Below are 20,611 nucleotides of genomic sequence, written 5' to 3' on the forward strand. Positions count from 1 at the left end.
TGAAAATGGAAGTAAGAAAAATACGTTAGTTTTCGATTGGTTTCATTGATGTAGCTTGTGTTTTTTTTCTGTCAAAATGATTATTTTTAGTGTATTTGGGATATTTGCGGATAATGTTATTGTGAATATGCATGTGAAGTTTTATGGAAAATGAAATACCTCAAATGAGGAAAATATAATATATGTATAATGTATTATATATATATATACATATATATATATATATATATATATATATATATATATATGTATATATATATACATGATATATGTAATCATAACAATATATATTATATGTATTGTTTACAAATGTTAGGGGATGCGGGTCGGCCAGCGATCGGGGACAAAGTAGTTTTGATTGTAAATCTTGACGAGTCGAGAATACTTCAACAGCGCCGTGCTTTGCCGGAGTTGAGTGCCGAGGTATGTTCTTATGGAGTATCAATGTTTCTGCCTCGTGTTTGTTTGTGTGTTTGTGTGTTGTGTGTGTATGTGTTTCTTTTGGTCTTTTCATTTTAAGGCAATTTGCCTAATTTGTTATTTCTTTAAGTATAGATACTGTTTATGAAAAGTCTGCGAAATACATGCTCCGCTTTTGGAAGCTTCCTCCATTTCCAACAATTTTGATTCGTATTGTCATAAAAGCCACATAATTGTACTTCATTTGAGTTCCCTTTATCATTCCTTTATTATACAATGTTGTAATAGTTTGGTGTAATTATGTGTATATAACTGTCTTGCCCCAGTTGTAATTTTTATTATTAGAAATAGCACAAATGAAATGATATTGGGATATTCATTATCTTAAAACTTCTATCTTCCTTTATCTTATTTATCATGTATAAAATATGTAACCTTCACTGATCATGCTGATAATTTATCTAGAATCATGCTTGCCAATAATAGGCGTCTAAAGTATGAGTTGTCTGTGCGTAGTCAAATTGGACAACGCTTTTACCTCTTGTGATACTCGGGTTTAAATTCACATTTTCTTTTTGTAAAATTATCAGATAACTTGTGATAACAGTGAAAAACCACAGAAATTGTAATGTGGAGAAAAAGTCAAAGTGTGTCATTTACAGTATTTCCACCCCTCCCCCCAAAAAAAAATATCAAAAAAATATATACATGTGAATGTGTACACAAGGTATTCTTCCTTACTACGCGATTCCTTATGAAGTAAACAAAAAGGCATCATTTTTTTTTTTAAGGCAGACCACAAGATTCTAAGAAAGATCCATAGTCAACAGGCTTCAAGATATTCTCAACTCGCTGCAAATCTGCTTAATCAGGGGATCATGGAAATAAATATTACGTGCGGCTGTATAATGTTTGTTAACGTAATAACTTACCAATCTCTTGCAGGGATTCTCTTTTTAATAACGAGGGAAGAGAGACATAGAGAGCTTTTGATATGTAACTATATAGGCTGCATGGTATTATAATTTGGATCTCGGAACAGATTCTGGGAAAGGAGGGCGTGGTTACCCAGCGATCAGAGCAAGGCAACCTCGCCGTCAACTTCACAGGCTCTCAACAGACGGTATGGATAAATCCATTCGCATTGATGCAGGTAAAGTCAGTGGATATTCCAAGTGCTTTTGAATAGGGGCACACCTCTCAAACTTTAACCCTTTGTGTGTCATTGTATTTCTTTGTACATTTACCTAAATGTTTGATAATCATCAGGATGATTATGAGATCCTTATAGTCATTAGCAGTAAATTGTGTGAATATATTATGTTTCTCTATTAGTTGGGATAAAAATCTTATCAATAAAACTATCTGAGGCATAACGTCAAGGATTAAAATAACAGAATGCCCAAATATGCAAGAGGTAAAAAACAAAAACAAAGCAAAAATCAGGGGTAAAATCATTACGGCTAAAATTTCAGAGGAAAAATGTCATTGTGAAAGAAAAGTGCCCCTGTTTTTATATATATACCTAGGTGTTTGATTATCATCAAGAGGATTATGGGATCCTTACCCATTCGCAGGAAATTGTTTGGTCTTACATGTTTCTCTTGTTCGGGGTAGTTAGTTTAAAACTAACGTAATTAAACACCATCATCTGTCGGATCATATATTTTCCATACATCTCAGAACTATTAATTTTGAGAAATATATCCTTCGTTTATATGATACTCTTCCTGATGACATGTTCGACCCCTATCCAAGGTTGTTTTTTTTTTTTTGGTCTTTTGAAAATTAAGTTGACGACCGAGACATATATCTCAATTGAGCAGCTAGTTAATGCTTAGAAGTTTCCGCCATAGAATTTTGTTCGAGATATTACCATTAATGATTTTCTTTTTATATCTACAGTTAGTGATTTGTGAGAAGTTTTTCATACTTCAAATTCCAATTTATGATATTTTAGAGTAGGATTGGGAAATGAAATGATAGGATAAATGGCCAAAATGTTGAAATTCATTTTGTCATGCATATTGGTAATTTCCTTAGGGTGTGGGTGTTGAATGCCTTACCTCAGACTACATACATATATATGGAAACTTGTGTTGTGTTTTGCATCATACATAAGTTGATTTCAGTGTTTTAAAAATTGAATGTGACGTTTAAAGTGCACATTTTGTTTTTGTATCATTAATGCGGCATATTCACCCATACAAAATACAACAAATGGTATATCTAATATCAAAAACTAACAACATTTTTCTTTTTCAGAATTTCGAGCCAAGCGCGATTTAGACTGTGGTTAACAACCAGAATAAAACAGAGCATATAAATGTGGAAATGAAAAGCAGTAGAGTAATATGCTGCGTAATTTAGTTTGTAAATAACCTAGAAAGAATGCAGTGGTAGAAAAATATAAACATGATCAAAAAAATCTGAACACCCCTACTTCCAGCTCCTTTTCAGCAAACTCCTTTCTAGAATTTGAATTCAGCTTTTGTCTTGAAAATAAATCCCTTTCACTTAACAAAGGAATCAAGCGTAAACATGGGGACCACTACAGACGGGTTACCAAAAATGGCATTGGGCAACTTCGCGAGCCATTTTAAGATCATTGAAAAACGTTTTATATCATAAACTGGGAAAGCAGTAAGCTTGAGCAGTTGATCAAATATTGTTATTAGAAAAGTAAAACATTTCAAGCTTAAAAACAAATCCAAAAAATATATTTTTCCATTCCAAACCCTGCCACAAAAATTCTATTCGTAACATTATGAAAATTTGATTGATAATTACCTAGATCACCAACAAAACATCTGTGACATGATCGGAGATTTTGCTTTCCTTGGCCATTTAAAGTCTGGAAGAATAGATCGGTCCAAGTTGATCACATTAATAATTGTGTACACACACACACACACACACACACACACAAACATTTTAGAATGCCCTTTTTGTTATGAACTCGTATTCTTCTTGAATCCATCTACTTTTGCTAGATTGATACTTTCTGCCCCGGTCAGACCGTAATGATCAACTTTGATGAAGGCTTGGCGACGAGGTTTCCGAGTCGTAGAAGCAACAAGAATGACATCAAAGAGGTAAGGACTTGGATTGATCTATTTCTACTACTGCTACTACTAGAAATGATAATCGTGATTATAATATATATATATATATAATATAAAATATGACATGTTACGATCCAGTATGATAATGATAATCATGACAATGTCATGTTTAAAAAGTGATTATTACATTTGGTCTACGGTGTAGTCTTATGCGTATGCAAGAAGGACACAAAAATTAAGAACAGATTTACAAAATGTTTACTGAGTTGTGTAGTGCACGTGAGAAAAACTAAAATCTCAGACAATGATGAAGCATGAGTTTATTCAAAAGCATTTTGATTAGAATTTGGTTAATTCGGCAAACTGCAATTCAGCAAAAGATCTCCGACCTGCAATATTCAAAATTGCAGAGCTTTAGATTTTTCAGAATTGAAATTTAACAATCTAGTGCGTACTTTGAGTGAACATTTGATGTTTGGACATTTTTCTGTCAGAAAAAGGAATTCCTTTTTTCAATCACGGGAATCACGTCGAATCCCTCCATGTTCCCATTCAGATTCTTTATTCACTAAATATAAGATTTTGAAATGAAAGATTTGTTTTTCTTACAACTAGGTCAGTTCAAGAAAAGTTACCAAATGTTTCAAGCTAGTTTAAGGATAATACATTATCGCCTAATATTGATAACAAATTATGTTTATTTTAAGCACATAAAAACATACACAAATGATTTTGTATACAATATAGAGATTGATAAAATAACTCTTCAACATAAAAGTTCTATCACATTTTAAGTTATTCTCATCGATGAAACCCAATTGGAATGATCAAATATGTGCTAAACGTTATGTTACAACCTGTATTTCCAAAAATGTAGGTATTTTTAAGACTAAAGGTTATCTTCCTGAACATACTCTTTATGCTTTACAATTCCCTTATTATAGAATATTATTTGTATATTGTAACCTATTGAGGCTACAAGTGTGAAGACCAGACTCAGCTCTTAATTATTCATTACAAAAGAAAGCTATTCGTATCTGTACTGGTTAATAAAATGTATCCCACACTAATCTGATCCTTTATCAGTTAAAAACGCTCATTATATTATTGATACAAATACATTTGAGTGTTTGCTTTTTATGTTTAAATATTTGAACATGTTACTCCCAATCTCTTTTCACGACTTCTTCAAATTGAATGATACTGTTCATTCTTATTCCACTCGTAATGCGTAAAATTTTTCGTTCAGTAGATCCCAAGATATTGATTGCACACACACACACACACACACACACACACACAAACAAAATCTATGAGACATAATAGAGCAGACCTTAGCATAATTTATAATTTCGCCGATATGTATGCATATTTCTATATGTAGCTATCATTTGAACTTTGGCACATTCTAATGTATATTTGCCTATGCCCATGATATAATCCCTGATTTACTCAGGGTGGGAATTGCCCCTCTGCTCCCCCCCCCCCCCCCCCCCCCCCATCGACACCGCTGTTATAGATTGTTAAAAATATGACTTATCAAATATATACTTTGTTATTGTTATTGCTTTCCTGTTTGATATGAATAGAGCACTATTGAAATGCATTGAATTGAAAAACAAAATCTTCTGTTAGTGTATCGTCAATAATAACCAAGGATGCTATGAAACATAATTCAGAGTATAAACAATTTCATAGTAGAGTGACGACTGAACTGACGTCATTGTAAAACGAAAGTGCTTTTCTTTTTTATTTTGCTTGCCTTTTATTATTCTGTTGCACGGACCAGTTTCTCGGGAAAGAAGGGAGGGTGATGAAGATCATGACGGATGGTGATGTTCAAGTCAGATTTGATGACAAGCGAAGATGCTTCTTCAAAGCTGTGTGTTTGATTCCTTTTTCCCCTGAACCTGTTCCAGAATATGACTCTTCGCACCTCAGTGCTGGTAAGACTTGTAAAAAGTTCGCTGGTTGTATTAATGAAATACATACCCTATGCCCCCCCCCCCCCCATACAATCTGACTTTCTGCAACGATAAATTTGAAATAATTAAATTAATCAAATTGAATTTAAAGGGTATGAAACTATAACTTATTATCCACATTTAGCAGGAAATCCCATTCAATTTGCCTCAGAGGTCATAGAGAAATGTGGATATTTTGTAAAGCATTTCAAAAGTCCCTTCCGCCGAAGTTTCTTAAGGAGACACATTGTCCATTGTGCTTGCACCCTACAAATGCGAAGTTATTCATTATGTTGTCGCACAAAAATATCTCTTTTGAAACATCACTGCTCGTTCGTTTCCATTTTCAAATACAACATGAATAATGAATTACATCAAGATGGAAGCATATCTCGGATCTTTCCAACGTTGGTAAGATGTGAAAATGAATAATTTTCAAAGAAAAAAGATACGTTTTTAACTCATTAGAGACTTGATTAAGCTCTTCCCTCGTTTTGGCCTTCTGGCTTGTTTTCTTCTTCTTTTTCGCTCTTTTTTCATAAAGCTGGTCATTAACAATAATATCTACATATTTATATTTTTACATGTTGATATCTTGTTATGCACCGAATTTGAATTCATTACTTAGTTTCTCTGGCAATTGTGACCAAAACTTTTTCATTCATATGGATGCCAAGAGCATCCAATAGTACTAAACGTGGTAGGATTTGACCAATGATATCCATTACGAAGATTTACATTTCTCTGTAACCACTGTGAAGCATATAGAATTAGGTTTTCTCCAAGATGTATAGGTAACAAGTTAGAGTTTAATACCCTGAAAAAGCATTTAGATTGTTCAATAATTTTGAAAGTTACCAATGTAGAAAGTCGACTGTATTTTTGGGGGTCACACTGTATGTATAGGTTAGATATTAGCGGTGGCCTGTTGGTTCGGGGTCACCAATAAATTGATGGAGGGTCACCAAATTTTTTGTTGCCCGATCGGCATCAAATGTTTAAAATAGATCATTGTTTCCTTTTATTCCGGGCCGATGCATTTCTTTTTCGAGCCACCAGAGAAAAGAATTAGGTGTCGATTCCTGAACTATATAAAAGGCTTGACATTTGTTTTAAAAAAAAATGGCGTTGTGTATGGGTGTGCATGTCTTTTGTCGTTTGTTGTTATAGTTATTTTTTGTTTACGGGTCGAATTCTTTGGTAAATGATTCTTTTTTTTTAATGAATGAAATAAGCAAAATCGATAAAAAAAGAGAGAAAAGGATGGAAGTTTGCCGAAATGCTACATTTTAAGAGGGAGCTTTACGGTACAATGTCTTCAATGGTGCACCTCAGATACATGATTTATTGTCAGTCTGATGGAGAAATACTACGGAAATACCCCGCAGAACACATCCGTGAAATTTGAGGGAAGTCGAGCAATCAATTTAACGGACATGGAGTACAATGACTCTCTGAATAGGAGTAAGATATGGAAACATGTGAATGCAAAATTATCAGCAGGACACATTGGTGAAGCGTCAGGAAGATCGAACAATCCGTTCAAAGCCTTTATTCTTTCACAGTTTTGTTTCATTCATGAATAGATAGGCTACAATAACCATCATGATGTCATAGTAGTGCTCTATACAGGGTGGCCCAGAAAGAACGGAACACCAAAGATCTTTAATTCCAGCCATATTGTTGCAAATCTGTCATCATTTTGCACACTGTTGGGAAGGCCATTTTTTTTTTAATAGAATGACACCAAGTTCTTTGATTTTGGTTAATGTGTTATGATTTTAGGACCATTTTTGTAAACCCTTGCAATTTTCAAAATTTGAACATATTGCACAGAACCAGTAGCATTCACAATGATGTTTTTTTTTTATTTGTATGTTTTATTGATTTTCTTGATTACAAACAATACAAATTACACAATAATTAAGAACATATGGGACAAAAAATAACAATGAAAATAATGACATTCACATTATTCACAATGATAACGGACAATAACAATTACACCTTCTGCCTCACATTTCACACATTGTGAACGCTATTGGTTCTATGTCAAGCCGAATTCTCGGTGGTTTCGGTATCTATGAGAGTGCAAAAGGATCACATTTTAAGAATTGCAAGGGTCAGCCATTTCAAAAGCAATTTTCACAGAATAAACATCAACAATGCCTTTTCATAGTTCATAAGAGGTTTCCCATTATCTCAAGAAATCATCATCGAAGGAAAACACACACACACACACACACACACACACAAGAAACCCGCTGGAACCCTGAAGCCCAATCTCAACCAAAACTGTACTATCCCTTTAAAAAAGAAATAGCTTCACAGACGCTGAAAAACTAGTCGTTTCTTTTTTTCTACACTTTTCAAACAATAACATGTTATATTGCGATATTGTGATCCTAGCTGCTGTAGAGAGGCTTGCATACTCGAAAGGTTACAGTCCGCTGATTCACATTTTGATGGCCTCCAAAGAAGGACTTACAGATACTGTCAGGATTTTCGTGGACAACGAACCTGAAGTGGTAAGTCCTGCTCTGATTCGGCCAAATCTACAACTGAATAACAATAAGTTTTTTGGGATTTTCTTTTTTCAGTTGATTCGCCGGCGGGAGGCATCTATTTGCGACTTGTCCATCCGACCGTCCGCCTTTCCGTCCGTAATCTATTTTATGGACAGCGTAACTTAAAAACCGTTTTAAACTTGCCTTATGAACGCATGAGTGAACAATATGCCCCCGCAACTCACCCGGAACGAGTTTTGAGCATGCTCAAGTCCAGAGTCCATGTCACACCGCTTCTTGGGAAGCTTTGCGGGTTGACTTGCAGGGAAAATTTTTTGCTACACGGACCTCCCAGCAGTTGGTCCGAACCTGACAGTACCTAGCACGTATCTCGCCCGTAGTTGCCCAGAGGTGCTCACGTAAGTCCACTTTACCAGCAGCACGACCAAAACTTTTTCCGGTAGAGTAACGGGCATTACCCGCAGAGTTGCACGCAGAACGCCAGTAGGAGGCTCTTTAATAGCGGAATCACCTCGCAGGCACTCCCACCTATATGTACTTCGCAGCTGCTGCAACGCAGGAAATTCGCAGTCCCCGTATGCGTCAAGATAATGACATTCTGTGGGACTTCTGCCATTCCTTCAGCGAGTTGTTAGTCCTCACTCGCCACCCACGCGCCTGACACGCAGGTCACACAAAAGTAGAACGTAAGTAGCACGGGTCCAGCAGGTAAGACGCATGCGAAACTTGCCCAAACCCTTGTTCGCCTTGTCCTTCATGCTGGAGAATTTCCATGAGCAATAAGCCCGCCTACCTTGCCCAGATAAGTGTGACAGGTCCTAAACTTGGCTGCGGATGAATGGGACTTGCGTGAACAACTCCTGGTAGCTACGGGTGAGATACGTACTAGTTACTGTCGTGTGCGGGCCATCTTCATGCGTGGACTTCCGGGTAGTAAAAATTGGTCTTTGCAAATTGCACACAAGGCTTGCCCGGAAAAGTGTGACACAACTTTAAGATTCCCCCATTCAGACGCAATCGAAGTCATAGTTGTTTAAGGTAATGGGAATGATGTAAACACTTAACATTTTAGAAACTAATATATTAGGCATATTAATAATGAAATGAAGTTAGAGCAAAATAAAAGCATCTGAGAATGTGTCTTTCATGTTAAAACTTTGTTTGCCATCAAAATCTTGGTCATCCAAAATCACATTTTCTCTTGTTGGTTGGAATGGCAAGGACTTTGCTGAAATTTGGTAAGTAAGAGCATTTCTATATCAAAACATTTATATATTATATATATATATATATATATATATATATATATATATAATAAAGGACGTGATTAATAGGGCAGTTGTTATGGCATCACAATGATGGACGCGTATCAGTAGGTATGCTTGGTTTGCAAAGCAAAGAAAGTTGCATATGCAACAACAACAAGACAAATGCATGAATGACTTACAGTACAAAAGCACATCGTAAGTGTCAAATTTCATATTTTTTAAAGTATGGTGAACGAGAAAAACAGGACGGTATTCATAAAATTTAAATATTAAAATAGATTTAAATATTTTTGTACAGCTTACGTCTCTAGGAACATGAATAATTAATTTTCAGAAGGTGAAAACGTCTCTAGAACGATGGAGAGATGGTGTTTTAAGACCCTTTTTAGACCACCTGAACCCGATCTGACGGCGAATTTTGGTGACCAAAATAATGACGTCACGAAATGAACGAATCAGCCCTGCGCTGATGCGCTGTGCTAGCGCTACGCGGCGCCGTGGATCAAAGCGTGAATTCCGCATGATGACCTGAGTGCAGCGAGGTGTCTTGTTCATACAATCAGGCACAAGTGAGTTATAATTTCACTTATTGAATCCATCTTCTTTAGAATTACCATTTAGTATACAGATGATGACAACCTTTTCACAATTCTACTTGCGCTGTTGCGCCTCAGTCTCGACTCTCAGACGGCTCGTAGTAGGCCTAGGCACTCTAACTTGGAACCAGAACTCTGACCTACGTAGAGTCTAACGTTAGTACGTACTCGTAATCACATACTTATATTATGAATTCTTACATCTAGATTTGTGTACGTGTGCATGCTACTGACGGTCGCTGTTTAGCTGGAGTGAAATCAAGCAGGGCGGCGACCGCCGCCGGTAAAGAAATTACTGTTGGTTGCCCTTCTACTAGTAGGTTTAACTCTTATACTAGGCCTAACGTTACAGGCAGAGTACGGTAAATGCTAAATACAATGAATATAGGCCCTATCCGCTATAGAAATGAAGTAACAATAGAACGCTAACATATTAGAAGGCAGGACAATGCCGCAAAAAGTTGTAGGCCTGCTTGACAAGTGAGGTTAGCAATTTCGAGTAATTTAATCAAGCATACGAAACTGTACTAGTAGGCATACTCACCAGTTCACTGGTAGATCTACGTTGCCGGTAAAGTGATGGCATGCTAAATCGTCTGTGGTTTTGTTTTGTTTTCGTTTGTACACAGAAATCCTGAACACAACTTGATCTCTGATGCATTCTAGGGACAGGTAGCTACTAGTAGAAGTAACCGTTAGACATTTTTAGAAGCATTAGACCCTAGTAGAATCTCTAACGTTACCAGTAGGGCCTACAGTACTACTAGATTTTACTAGTCTACTTAGTCTAGTATATAGTAGGATGCTGACGCGTCGCGACGTGTATCATGCCGCTAGCTAGCTAGCTAGGCCCATGAAAAAAAAAGGTCAAACTTAGCATCAGTGGGACAATACAAGAGCAGCCCTTATGCCGAACACGGTCTGGTTTGTTGCTATGGTGCGCCAAAGTAAATAATGTTCGGTGCTATAAAACAATATGAAAATCAGGAATTCAGTACAAAATCAGTGCAAAATGTTACTCTTATGTCAAAATCAAGGGCATCAGCATCATTATATGAAGCCTTCGGGCTTTTTTATCAAAATTTATTAGCGGGGAAGTGATGTTGTAACAGAACCAGACACGGTTACTTTTGGCGCACCATAACAAAATACAACAACACAGTGGGCTCCGTTGCCTCTCCCTCGCTTCTTCTACCACCCAGACTTTGCCACTGTCACTATCAGTGTCATTGTCACTGCCATTATTCAATTCACTCTCGATGTCAAACTCAAAGTCTTTCCGTACAATATAAGTTGAAAATTAGACGTTTTAATGTTTCAGCCGCGTGAGAAAGCAGATGCGACTAAAGACAGGCCAGATATTGCATCCGCTCACCAAGAAATACGTGCTTTGTGAATGGCGGCCTCGATGTCCCGCTGCGCACTCGTAAAGGGTTTTGTTCATTTCTTGACGTCATATTTCAGGGCTCGAAAAAGACGGCTGTTCCAGAGCGAAAATCGGTGAAGTAAATCAATCAGTTTTAACTCGCGATTTCCCAGTGGTGCGAATATCTTTTAATATGTCATATTAAATATCTGTTTTAGGAGACATTAATTTCCCTCTGCTTTGACACCTTCTTTTGTATGATTTTCTTGATTTTAATGTCTTGTTCACCATACTTTAAGTAACACATTTCATTGCATATTTATAATGTTTCTTTACCTGAACGTTTGTTGTCATTCTCAGTAACATTAGACTCATATGAACTTTGGCATACTTATGTGACCTTTGACCCTGAGATAACATCGGGTTCGATATAAGCATCTCTCCTACGATAACTTTATTTACAAATGGTCTTACGGTTGCAAAGTTGTGAACCCAGAAAGAAACTTTGCTAGTTAATTTCAATTGTCGATCTCAGTTGACCTTTGACCTACTTACATGAACATTGAACTTCAAATGATATTGATGTCCTTCCAGTTCAATCATTTTAGTTCGATTACAAAGAGGCATTGATATCAAACCTAATAGAAACTTCCAGGAAGATGTTAACATTTGACCTCATTTGAACTTTGACCTGCTTACGTGATCTCTAACCCCAAAGTGTACTTCATGTCCATATAAGGCTTCTACTACCCAAGTTTTATAACTATTACAAGATTATGGTTGCGAAGCTATTCAAGTTTTTGGAAGCGGACCGACGAAAAACGGATGGACAGACAACAGAAGGACAACGGACGGACGACGGCTGGACGGCCGGGCTTTCGGATGCCTGAGCTTTGCTCCACCCGATTGCGAGCAACAAAAGCATAGTTGCTTGGTTAATTTATACAAAGAACAAAACTTACCACTATTATTTCAGTATATAGATACTACTTTTTTCTCCTTGTGGAAACCGGATAGAAACTGTTGATTTTCAGACAATCGTCGGCCATATGCCAAAAGGGCTTTGATAGTGAACAAAGTCTATGGTGTTAAGGGCCTTTTGGCATAAAGCTCACGTTCCCAAAGTAAAGTATCTGCATTTTTTTATCAAAATCTAGAACTTGAACTTGATATTAGGTGAAATCATACACGCAAAGCAGTAGAATTTTTTATTGTATGATACGCCTGTATGTAACATATACCCATTAATATAAATCTACTTACGGTTATACATTGTTGAACGTTTTGCAATGGCTAAATACGTTGCTAAGAATGCTGTGAAGCTGTTAACTCATGCTGAAATTGTATTCAATGTATTATTTTCATTACTCCATACTATCATCTGTCATGCTCAAAACATCTATTTCATTTCGTATAAACAGACAGTAAAGCTGAAGAAGACCGAAGGTCGAAATCTTCCACCAGCCGGCATCCTGCAACATCTTCTGTCGTCATTATTGTCTCAATTATATATACAGTATATATATATATATATATATTATATATATATATATATATATATATATATATATATACATATATGTATATGTATATGTATATATATATACGTATATGTGTATGTATATGGAAAAGCGTGTGCCTTTGCTAATGAAAAAAAGAAGAAAACATGATTCATATTGTGCGCAAAATGGGATATTGTGAGGTGATATCATCGCTAATTTTAATTGGCGCTCATTTCATCATTATATCTCACCGCCTACCACCTCTCTCCGAGAAGATGACGATGCTTCTGTTCGCATCTTACCCGACAGGTTGAGTATGAGATTCTACCTGGCATGACTCTGGTCTCGTGTCTTACACCCTATGATCGCGCCATGGATGTGATGAAGTTGCTCGTTGACCGTGGAGCATTCATCGAAGGCCTGGGTGGCTCATTACCTACTCCACTCATGAGAGCAGTCTGTTTGTATGTCACAGAGCAGTTTGAATTCCTCTCTTATAACTCTAACAATACTCAATTTGCAAAGACCTAAACGGACACATTGTGGAGACAAATCCTAGAACTAAAATTCACGACTTTTCCATAATGTCATGAATAGGAGGATATTCGTTCTCATGAAGTCATTAATCTTTTTTTTAAAGCCATTGCTTAATGATTCTCTGTAAACCATGATATCGCAACAGGCGCATTTCAGCCGTTTCTGCGCAATCAGGATTAAACTGTTTAAAAGAGATTTTACGCCAAAGAGAAGAAAACTGATTGTGTTTCACAACAAGGTTCGTCATAAGATGCAGTTGTTGCATATTCTGCCAACGATTTTTGTAGGTTTAGCTTCGACCGGAATTGAGGGCTACCGCTAAAAAAAAAATAAAAATAAAAAATAGAACTTTGTCTGCTCCACCCTATCACAACCGAATTGTAAGCCACGGTATAATTATAGATGTCATGTCACTATTATACTTCCTAAATCTCTTGCAGTGTTTGCAATCATCTGATTCGGAAAAAAAGAAAAGTAATGAAAGCAACGAGAAAATGCAACCGTGATGCCTTTGCTTTCAGACTTTCTTTCTTTTCTCTTCTCGTCTACTACAGGAATAAACCCGCTGTAGTTAATCTTCTCGCAAGTCATGGAGCAGACATAGATATAACCGACGGAGAAGGCAAAACAAGCCTGCACATGGCGGTGGAGCGGGGCCATTTTCAGTGTGTGCATTACCTCCTTCAACACGACGCCGATGTCAATTGCAGAGTATCTTCCATGAGGGTACGCCGCCATCCTCAACTGTAGATCATTTTTCCTAAACCTTCACTATAACATACCACTCATAGAATCTGAGATGCCAAGCAATGATATCGCTGTGATGCATGCACATGATAATCATCGCTTTTTACAATAGAAATACACAGAGGGAACGGCTTTTACTGTTCTTCACCACTTACGATAGCTTTGTTCATGCTTAATGGCATCAGATCGAGGAGAGTTGGCCCATCGAGGAAGAAAGACCGAGTTCCAAAGGTATACATCATGTGTGGACTGCGAAGAATACTGTTGTTTGACGAGCGGCGCAACACCTGGGTCTTATTTCAAAAAAGATGTTAGGATAGCAACTCTTCCTAAAATAGCAACTTCCCTTAGCAACAACAAATCATGAAGCTGGATTCTTGTTGTTACTATGATAGTTGCTATTCCAGCAAGAATTGCCATCATACCAACTTTGTTTTAATGAAATGGGACCCTATAGGTGTTGCGTTGAGGTGTAGCACATATCTTGCATGTATGTTGATGCTGGCTGTCAGACTGGATGGTCTGGAAAAAAGCATCTCAAACGCCCATCTCGGCCCGAGCATGTACTGCAAGCGCAGTGAGGTTTCCTGTGAAAGAGAGAAATCTTTGCTGAGGCTTTCGTTAGGATGACCATTCTAAAAGCTAGGATTCTCGGAGCGTGCTGGAATGTTTAATATCAAGGAGGTGATTGCTGAAACCAGATGTATGTAAATTGAAGAATGTACCATCTGTTTTGCGCCTTGGCGGAACGGCAGGGACCTTCCGGTTGCCGGTTAGGTTGAGGGGCGAATAACTATGTACACATACTTTGCGGTGTTAGGTTTTTGTTCACGTCATGGAGAACTTCCAAGATTGCAGTTTTGATGGATGACGTCCATGACTTCCTGTCATACTTCCCTTTGAAAGCAGGAGCATGCACTTTGGTTGATAGTTTCAGTTCAGAAAAAAAAAAGTCGCTCGTTCACCTTCTGATGTTCTACCCATCTCTTGACCTTTGGGATACTCTCAGAAATCTGATCTGCGATCAGAGATCATTGTCATCACTGATGAACTCCTCGTTGTGCGGACGTGTACACGGAAGACAGAAACGGACCATACGCAGTACCGTGGAGACGCCATGTGTGAAGTGATTTATTGCGACTTATCCTCATTGATGGACACATTCTGGTCAGCATCTTCGGGAACGCTGATACCTACTGGTAACGGTCACATTGACAGGATGTTAATCTATCATTGGCAATGGACTTTCCTTCATAGATCCTTTCTTCTACGTTAGCAGTCTTGTTTTTGACAGTTACTCGTACGTCCAACAGCATCAGTTCGGTCAGGTCAACATTGTCCATCGTACCAAACGTGATCAGCGTGGCTTACAAGTTCGGATTTAAAGCCATTTTGAAAGAAACGAGAAACGACTCTAAAGAGTCTATACCAAATTATTTTGTGTCAGTCAAAACTTCCCAAAGGGGTAGTTCGAACCAAGTTGGTCAAAAAGCGAGTGATGATCTGCAGAGATTTTGAAGAAGATGCAGTACAAGTGTTGCCTGAATTATTTCAAATGAATGGTATTACCCCTTCGCATCTAGATTGTACACTGTATATTATGAAGTTCTTTCGTGGTATACAGTAGATCAATACGTGATCACCTGTGCCTATACTTGTTCTAGGACTATGCAAGATGGTGCTAATGGATAGTTTATCTTCGGCCATGTTTCACCTTTGCCAAACATACCTAAAGTATTTTCCACCACGAAATCAATTACGCCGGCAGTCTTCGGGCGTTCGGTTGTATGTCGTGTTATCATGTGTCGGAAGACATTTACCTTTCTACATCTGATTACTTCACGCTTTGCTGTAAAATTGATACCTCATTGAGTCCCAGTCTTGCGAATGGCTTGCATCAAGTGAGTGAATAATCTTTGTACCCTTTGGTATGATTCAAGAATGAGTCGTTGTACATAAACTTCAAGCTTCAGCAGTCAGTAAAACGGCCAAATTCCCATGTCCGTTGCAGAGCTCAAAAAACCCCCACGAAATGCCACAGGGTACTTGCGTCGATTATTAAAGCAACATTATCATCATACTCAAAAATCTCTTTCAATCTCTATCTGCCTAAATGTTATAATTTCACGAATGAGGTAGATTGCATCAAGTGACGTAGCTTGTCAACCGCACTATATTATATTTCCGAGCTTTCGATTTTTGTCCTTTTTCACAACTGTAAATGTGATATCATGAGAAAGAAAAACGTTAAAAAAAATAGAATTCACAACGAATTACATTATAAGTAGCGAACACAATACATAATTACTAGTAAGTGGGTACCGATATTCATTTTATGAATGTAACAGAATATAAAAAATACGGAATGAAAATAAATGTATATTTCATTTTCCCGTATATATCCGGTTATAATCATAAGGGTGCACTTATGTTTTATCTGCAGTATCCATAATGTGACTTTTTTATGTTTCTGGTCATATGATATCTCATTTACAGTCGTGAACAAGGCCAGAGGCCGATAGCGAGAAAATGAATAGTGCGGTTGGCAAGCTACGTCATTGTATGCAATCTACTTCTACTTTATTCGTACACTTATGCTTTTATATGTTGTATCACGTACTAGGCACCACAATCATAAATTATATGTGTATGTGGTGTGTGTGTGTGTGTGTGTGTGTGTGTGTGTGATCAGCTGGAGAGACGTTGGATCTAACGTCTTCCTGAATAATCTCAGTCTGTCAACCATCTTGCTGTCTTGCAGTTTGGACTCCCATCGGCAGAAGAGAACTGGACGGCTCTACATTTCGCCGCTGCAACACGCAATGAGAGTCGCACTGTTGTCGACCTGCTGACAGCGCGCAAGGATACAGATTTCAAGGCTGTATGTAGCGAAAGACAAGGGGCAGAAACAGCCGTTCACCTTGCAGCAAAAAGCAACAACCTCTAGTAAGTGTTTTACATTTTGTTTGTGTGTGTGTGTGTGTGTGTGTGTGTGTGTGTGTGTGTGTTTGTCTCTATGGAGGTGGGTCTGGTCATGGAGCCTATCTGCAATATATCATATAAGATCACAGTGTTGGATATGTGGGTCACGAAGAGACCGTAAACAAATTTTGACTTCTATTCAGGTCAGGAAATACACACAATACTGGCTGTATAAAGTTTTGGCTGAAATATGATATAGTAAAGATCGATGCGCAAATGATATCACGGGTTAGTAAAGGTAATACTATGATGGCAACTTCCCTCCGACCGAGAGACAGGAAAAATAAACTAGATTTCTGCAACGGGTGACAGCTTTTTGTGAATAGTGGAGCAGTTTGCTATATTTCCCGATACGATCCAAATACAGTTGCATCTCCATGACATGGTTGGCTATACTTCAGTAAAGATCAGTGTAGTTGCCCTGTCATAATGCCCTACTGTATCGGCGCCTACAATTCACAAACTTAAAACGATACATTATTTCATCCGTTGACAATAGGAGAACTGGAAAAACACAACATTTAAAAAAAAAACCCACAACAAATCAATTTTGCTTTTCTATCCGCAATGCACATTTCAACGGTTGAAGTCAAAGTACTGGTCATTTTCACAACCAATTACACATAGGCAGTCTGCAGCATTGGCTGTACGCAGTGATACTGTAATTTACCCAATATATAAAGTGGAAAGACACTCCATATCCTATCAGCTTTCTTCAATATGATAGCAAGACGAAGAACAGTAGCTTAACTATGCGACAGAATAGCTAAGAAAGTAAGAGAATCCCATAAGTTTTACATGTTTTCCAGGACCAGAGATATCGGTCACAGTCGAATATGCAAATCGTGTCATTACAGTTTACAGATTGAACGCTTCAAACATTGAAGGGGACCTCCGGATGATTTTTGGACTTTTGAACAACTTTAAATTATAGTTACACTGAGTACAGACTTTCAGAATTTATAGTGATTGGGATGAGGAATAAGGATGTTTTCAAAATTTATGACAAACTGCAATGAACAAGGATGATGACATGTCAGCCTCATCACAAGAATGCATTACTTGGTTCTCAAGGAAGCAGAACAAAATAAGAAGGCATGCATAGATTTTACACAGGTGAACTTGTTAAGCAAGCGGTATTGTAATGGAATGACACTGCTACATTTCTGAAATATGTGAGACCCCTATGTCATCAGCACTGCTCAATGTAATTTGATTAAGATTTCTCATAGTACCTTGGTTTCTCTGCTCAAGGTCCTCAAGAATTTCACAAATTTATACATGGAACTGTCGATTTATATACTACAACAAATTTATACATGGAACTGTCGATTTATATACTACATGATCTGATATTATGAAAATTGTCTGGATGTAAGGATAATCTTCAGATCGAACAGTGTACTTTAATTTTTTTTTCATTGTTCTTTCATTAGTCTCATGCGAAAGGTTCTTGAAAGAGTACCATGTCTTTCCAAGACCAGGACTACCCATGAAGAGACAGCACTACACATCGCTGCCCGATACAACTCGGTCTCCGTGGCAAAATACCTCGTTGAACAGGTAACCACGGTATACTGGTCCGCGCAGCACGCATTATGTATCGGCCTTTTTGATTAAAGTTATATAAAACGTTTTTTTCGGAGAATACACACATCTCAGTTCTCCCTTCCTGTATATAGGACTACTTGCTATATTCCAAAACACCATTATGTTCTTTAGGTGATTGTTCACGTGCATTATATGTCCAACAAACCAATTGATCAATTGATGAAAACTCAATGTTTAGTACATATTTGAGACACCCTTATGAATAATGAGAGATATCCACTTGTAACCTTTAAAAGTCATGAAAGTCTTCCATACTATCACCCTTTCTTCATAGTCATATCTTTCTGTAGATGTGAACTATATGCCCGAGGCACAATACATTGTGAACCAAATATATCAGAGATTTTAACGTGAGGCATAGGCCTACAGCCTATTTTGTAGAGCCTGTTAATTTGTAGGTTGCTAATATTTTATTCTGTAATAACACATACAAACAACAATTATGCATTTTTGAGTGTAGCCGTGCGTTATTGATTGCAAAGTTGTTGTTGTTGTTTTTTTTTTTTGCTGTCTACGAAAAACTGACACTGCACAAAGGACGGCAGCGAGATTAACCTGTGTAATAAATTAGCCGGAAATACGCCGCTTATGACGGCCCTTTTAAGCCTTCATCTCGACATGGTGGACGTCCTGCTAAAGAACGGTGCCAGCTGTAATATCCCGAACCATACCACATTCACGGGCCTTCAACAGGCGATTGCCCTTGCCAAGAATGCCGAGTTTACCACTGACCATGACAGGACACCATTCATCAGAGAGGTATGTATGCAGCCATAATCTATGAACGTTGTGGATACGTATATGCTATCTTTGTGGTATGCCATTTTCATGTCGGAAGAAAATGAAATGTTTCTGTTCTGGACTTTAATTCTGATACTGGTGGCTACACGGAATGAATATTGAGTATTCGCTGAAACAAAGTCCCAACCATGTGCGTCCTAAAGACCAAGTTGCTCAATCATTGCTCCGCTGCACCGGCAACTACCGCATCTCCTAAAACTTAAGGGGTTACAGCTCGTTATTCCGAAGGTTCATTGATCCGAAAATGAACTAAGGTATGTTATTCCGAAGGTTGCTAAATCATAAATCCGAAGATAAAATAAGGTTCGTTATTCCGAAAACGAAATTAGGTTTTTAATCATTTCGATTTTTTTTTTATCAGAAAAAGAAATAGGGTTCGCTAATCAGAAAACGACATAGGTTTTGTTATTCTGAAGATTCGTTTACCCGAAAATGAACTAAGGTTCGTTATTCCGAAGATTCGTTAATACGAAAATGAAATAAGATTCGTAATTCGAAGGCTCGTTTATCCGAAAATGAAACAAGTTTCGTTAATCCGAAAATGAAATAAGGTTTGTGATTCCGAAAATGAGATAAACCTCATATAAAGACAAAATAGAGTGTCGTTATAAAAAAGAGGATGTCAACCAAAGAAGACACTCCCACATCGCCTAGCTATAGTCATACATTTACAACATGTATTGAGACACACACAAGCACACACCATACACATATTTATTATCGCACTACAATACAATCGTAACGTATTGATAATTGATGAAGAAAAAAATATATGAGTATTTTCCCTCCCTCCCCCGTATGGCACCCCTTTTCACATTATAATCAGAATGAACCACAAACAATGATCACAAGAGGTCATCCAAGGGTGGGTGGGGGGGGGGGGGGGGGAGAACACCGTAGATTATTTCATGTTAGAATCAACTAACTTTATTTTATTGTTGGATCAAAGAACCTTCGAAATAACGAACCTTATTCCGTATTCGGATTGACGAGCCTTTGGAACAACGAACCTTCGAAACGATGACCCTCATTTTATTTTCGAATTGACGGTCGTTCAGAAACATGTTCGGATTAACTAATACTATTTCAATTTCGCATTAACGATCGAATGATCGAAGTATAGGGAATTTGTGTGTTTTGAAATAACGAACATTCGGAGTGATGAACCTAACTTCATTTTCGGAATAAACTAACGTTCGGAGTAACTAACATCCGGAATAATAT

At 37.5% G+C, this 20,611-nt stretch overlaps 1 protein-coding gene across 3 annotated transcripts in view; it reads left to right on the plus strand.

The window, feature by feature from the left end:
* Window positions 1-20,611, plus strand: part of LOC139734034 (uncharacterized) — a 95,871-nt gene that overhangs the window by 62,118 nt on the left and 13,142 nt on the right. For all 3 annotated transcript variants that reach the window (XM_071644841.1, XM_071644843.1, XM_071644842.1), the window contains 10 exons: window positions 317-423; window positions 1,463-1,573; window positions 3,414-3,515; window positions 5,275-5,431; window positions 7,859-7,977; window positions 13,019-13,173; window positions 13,801-13,972; window positions 16,755-16,939; window positions 18,412-18,538; window positions 19,124-19,345. In XM_071644841.1, the coding sequence (XP_071500942.1) occupies window positions 317-423; window positions 1,463-1,573; window positions 3,414-3,515; window positions 5,275-5,431; window positions 7,859-7,977; window positions 13,019-13,173; window positions 13,801-13,972; window positions 16,755-16,939; window positions 18,412-18,538; window positions 19,124-19,345 (1,457 nt within the window). The remainder of the gene's footprint in view (window positions 1-316; window positions 424-1,462; window positions 1,574-3,413; window positions 3,516-5,274; window positions 5,432-7,858; window positions 7,978-13,018; window positions 13,174-13,800; window positions 13,973-16,754; window positions 16,940-18,411; window positions 18,539-19,123; window positions 19,346-20,611) is intronic.

This window comes from Diadema antillarum, unplaced genomic scaffold (genome assembly GCF_040938485.1).
Source record: "Diadema antillarum isolate AM-2024a unplaced genomic scaffold, OU_Dant_1.0 seq00000507_RagTag, whole genome shotgun sequence".
NCBI classification, from domain to species: Eukaryota; Metazoa; Echinodermata; class Echinoidea; order Diadematoida; family Diadematidae; genus Diadema; species Diadema antillarum.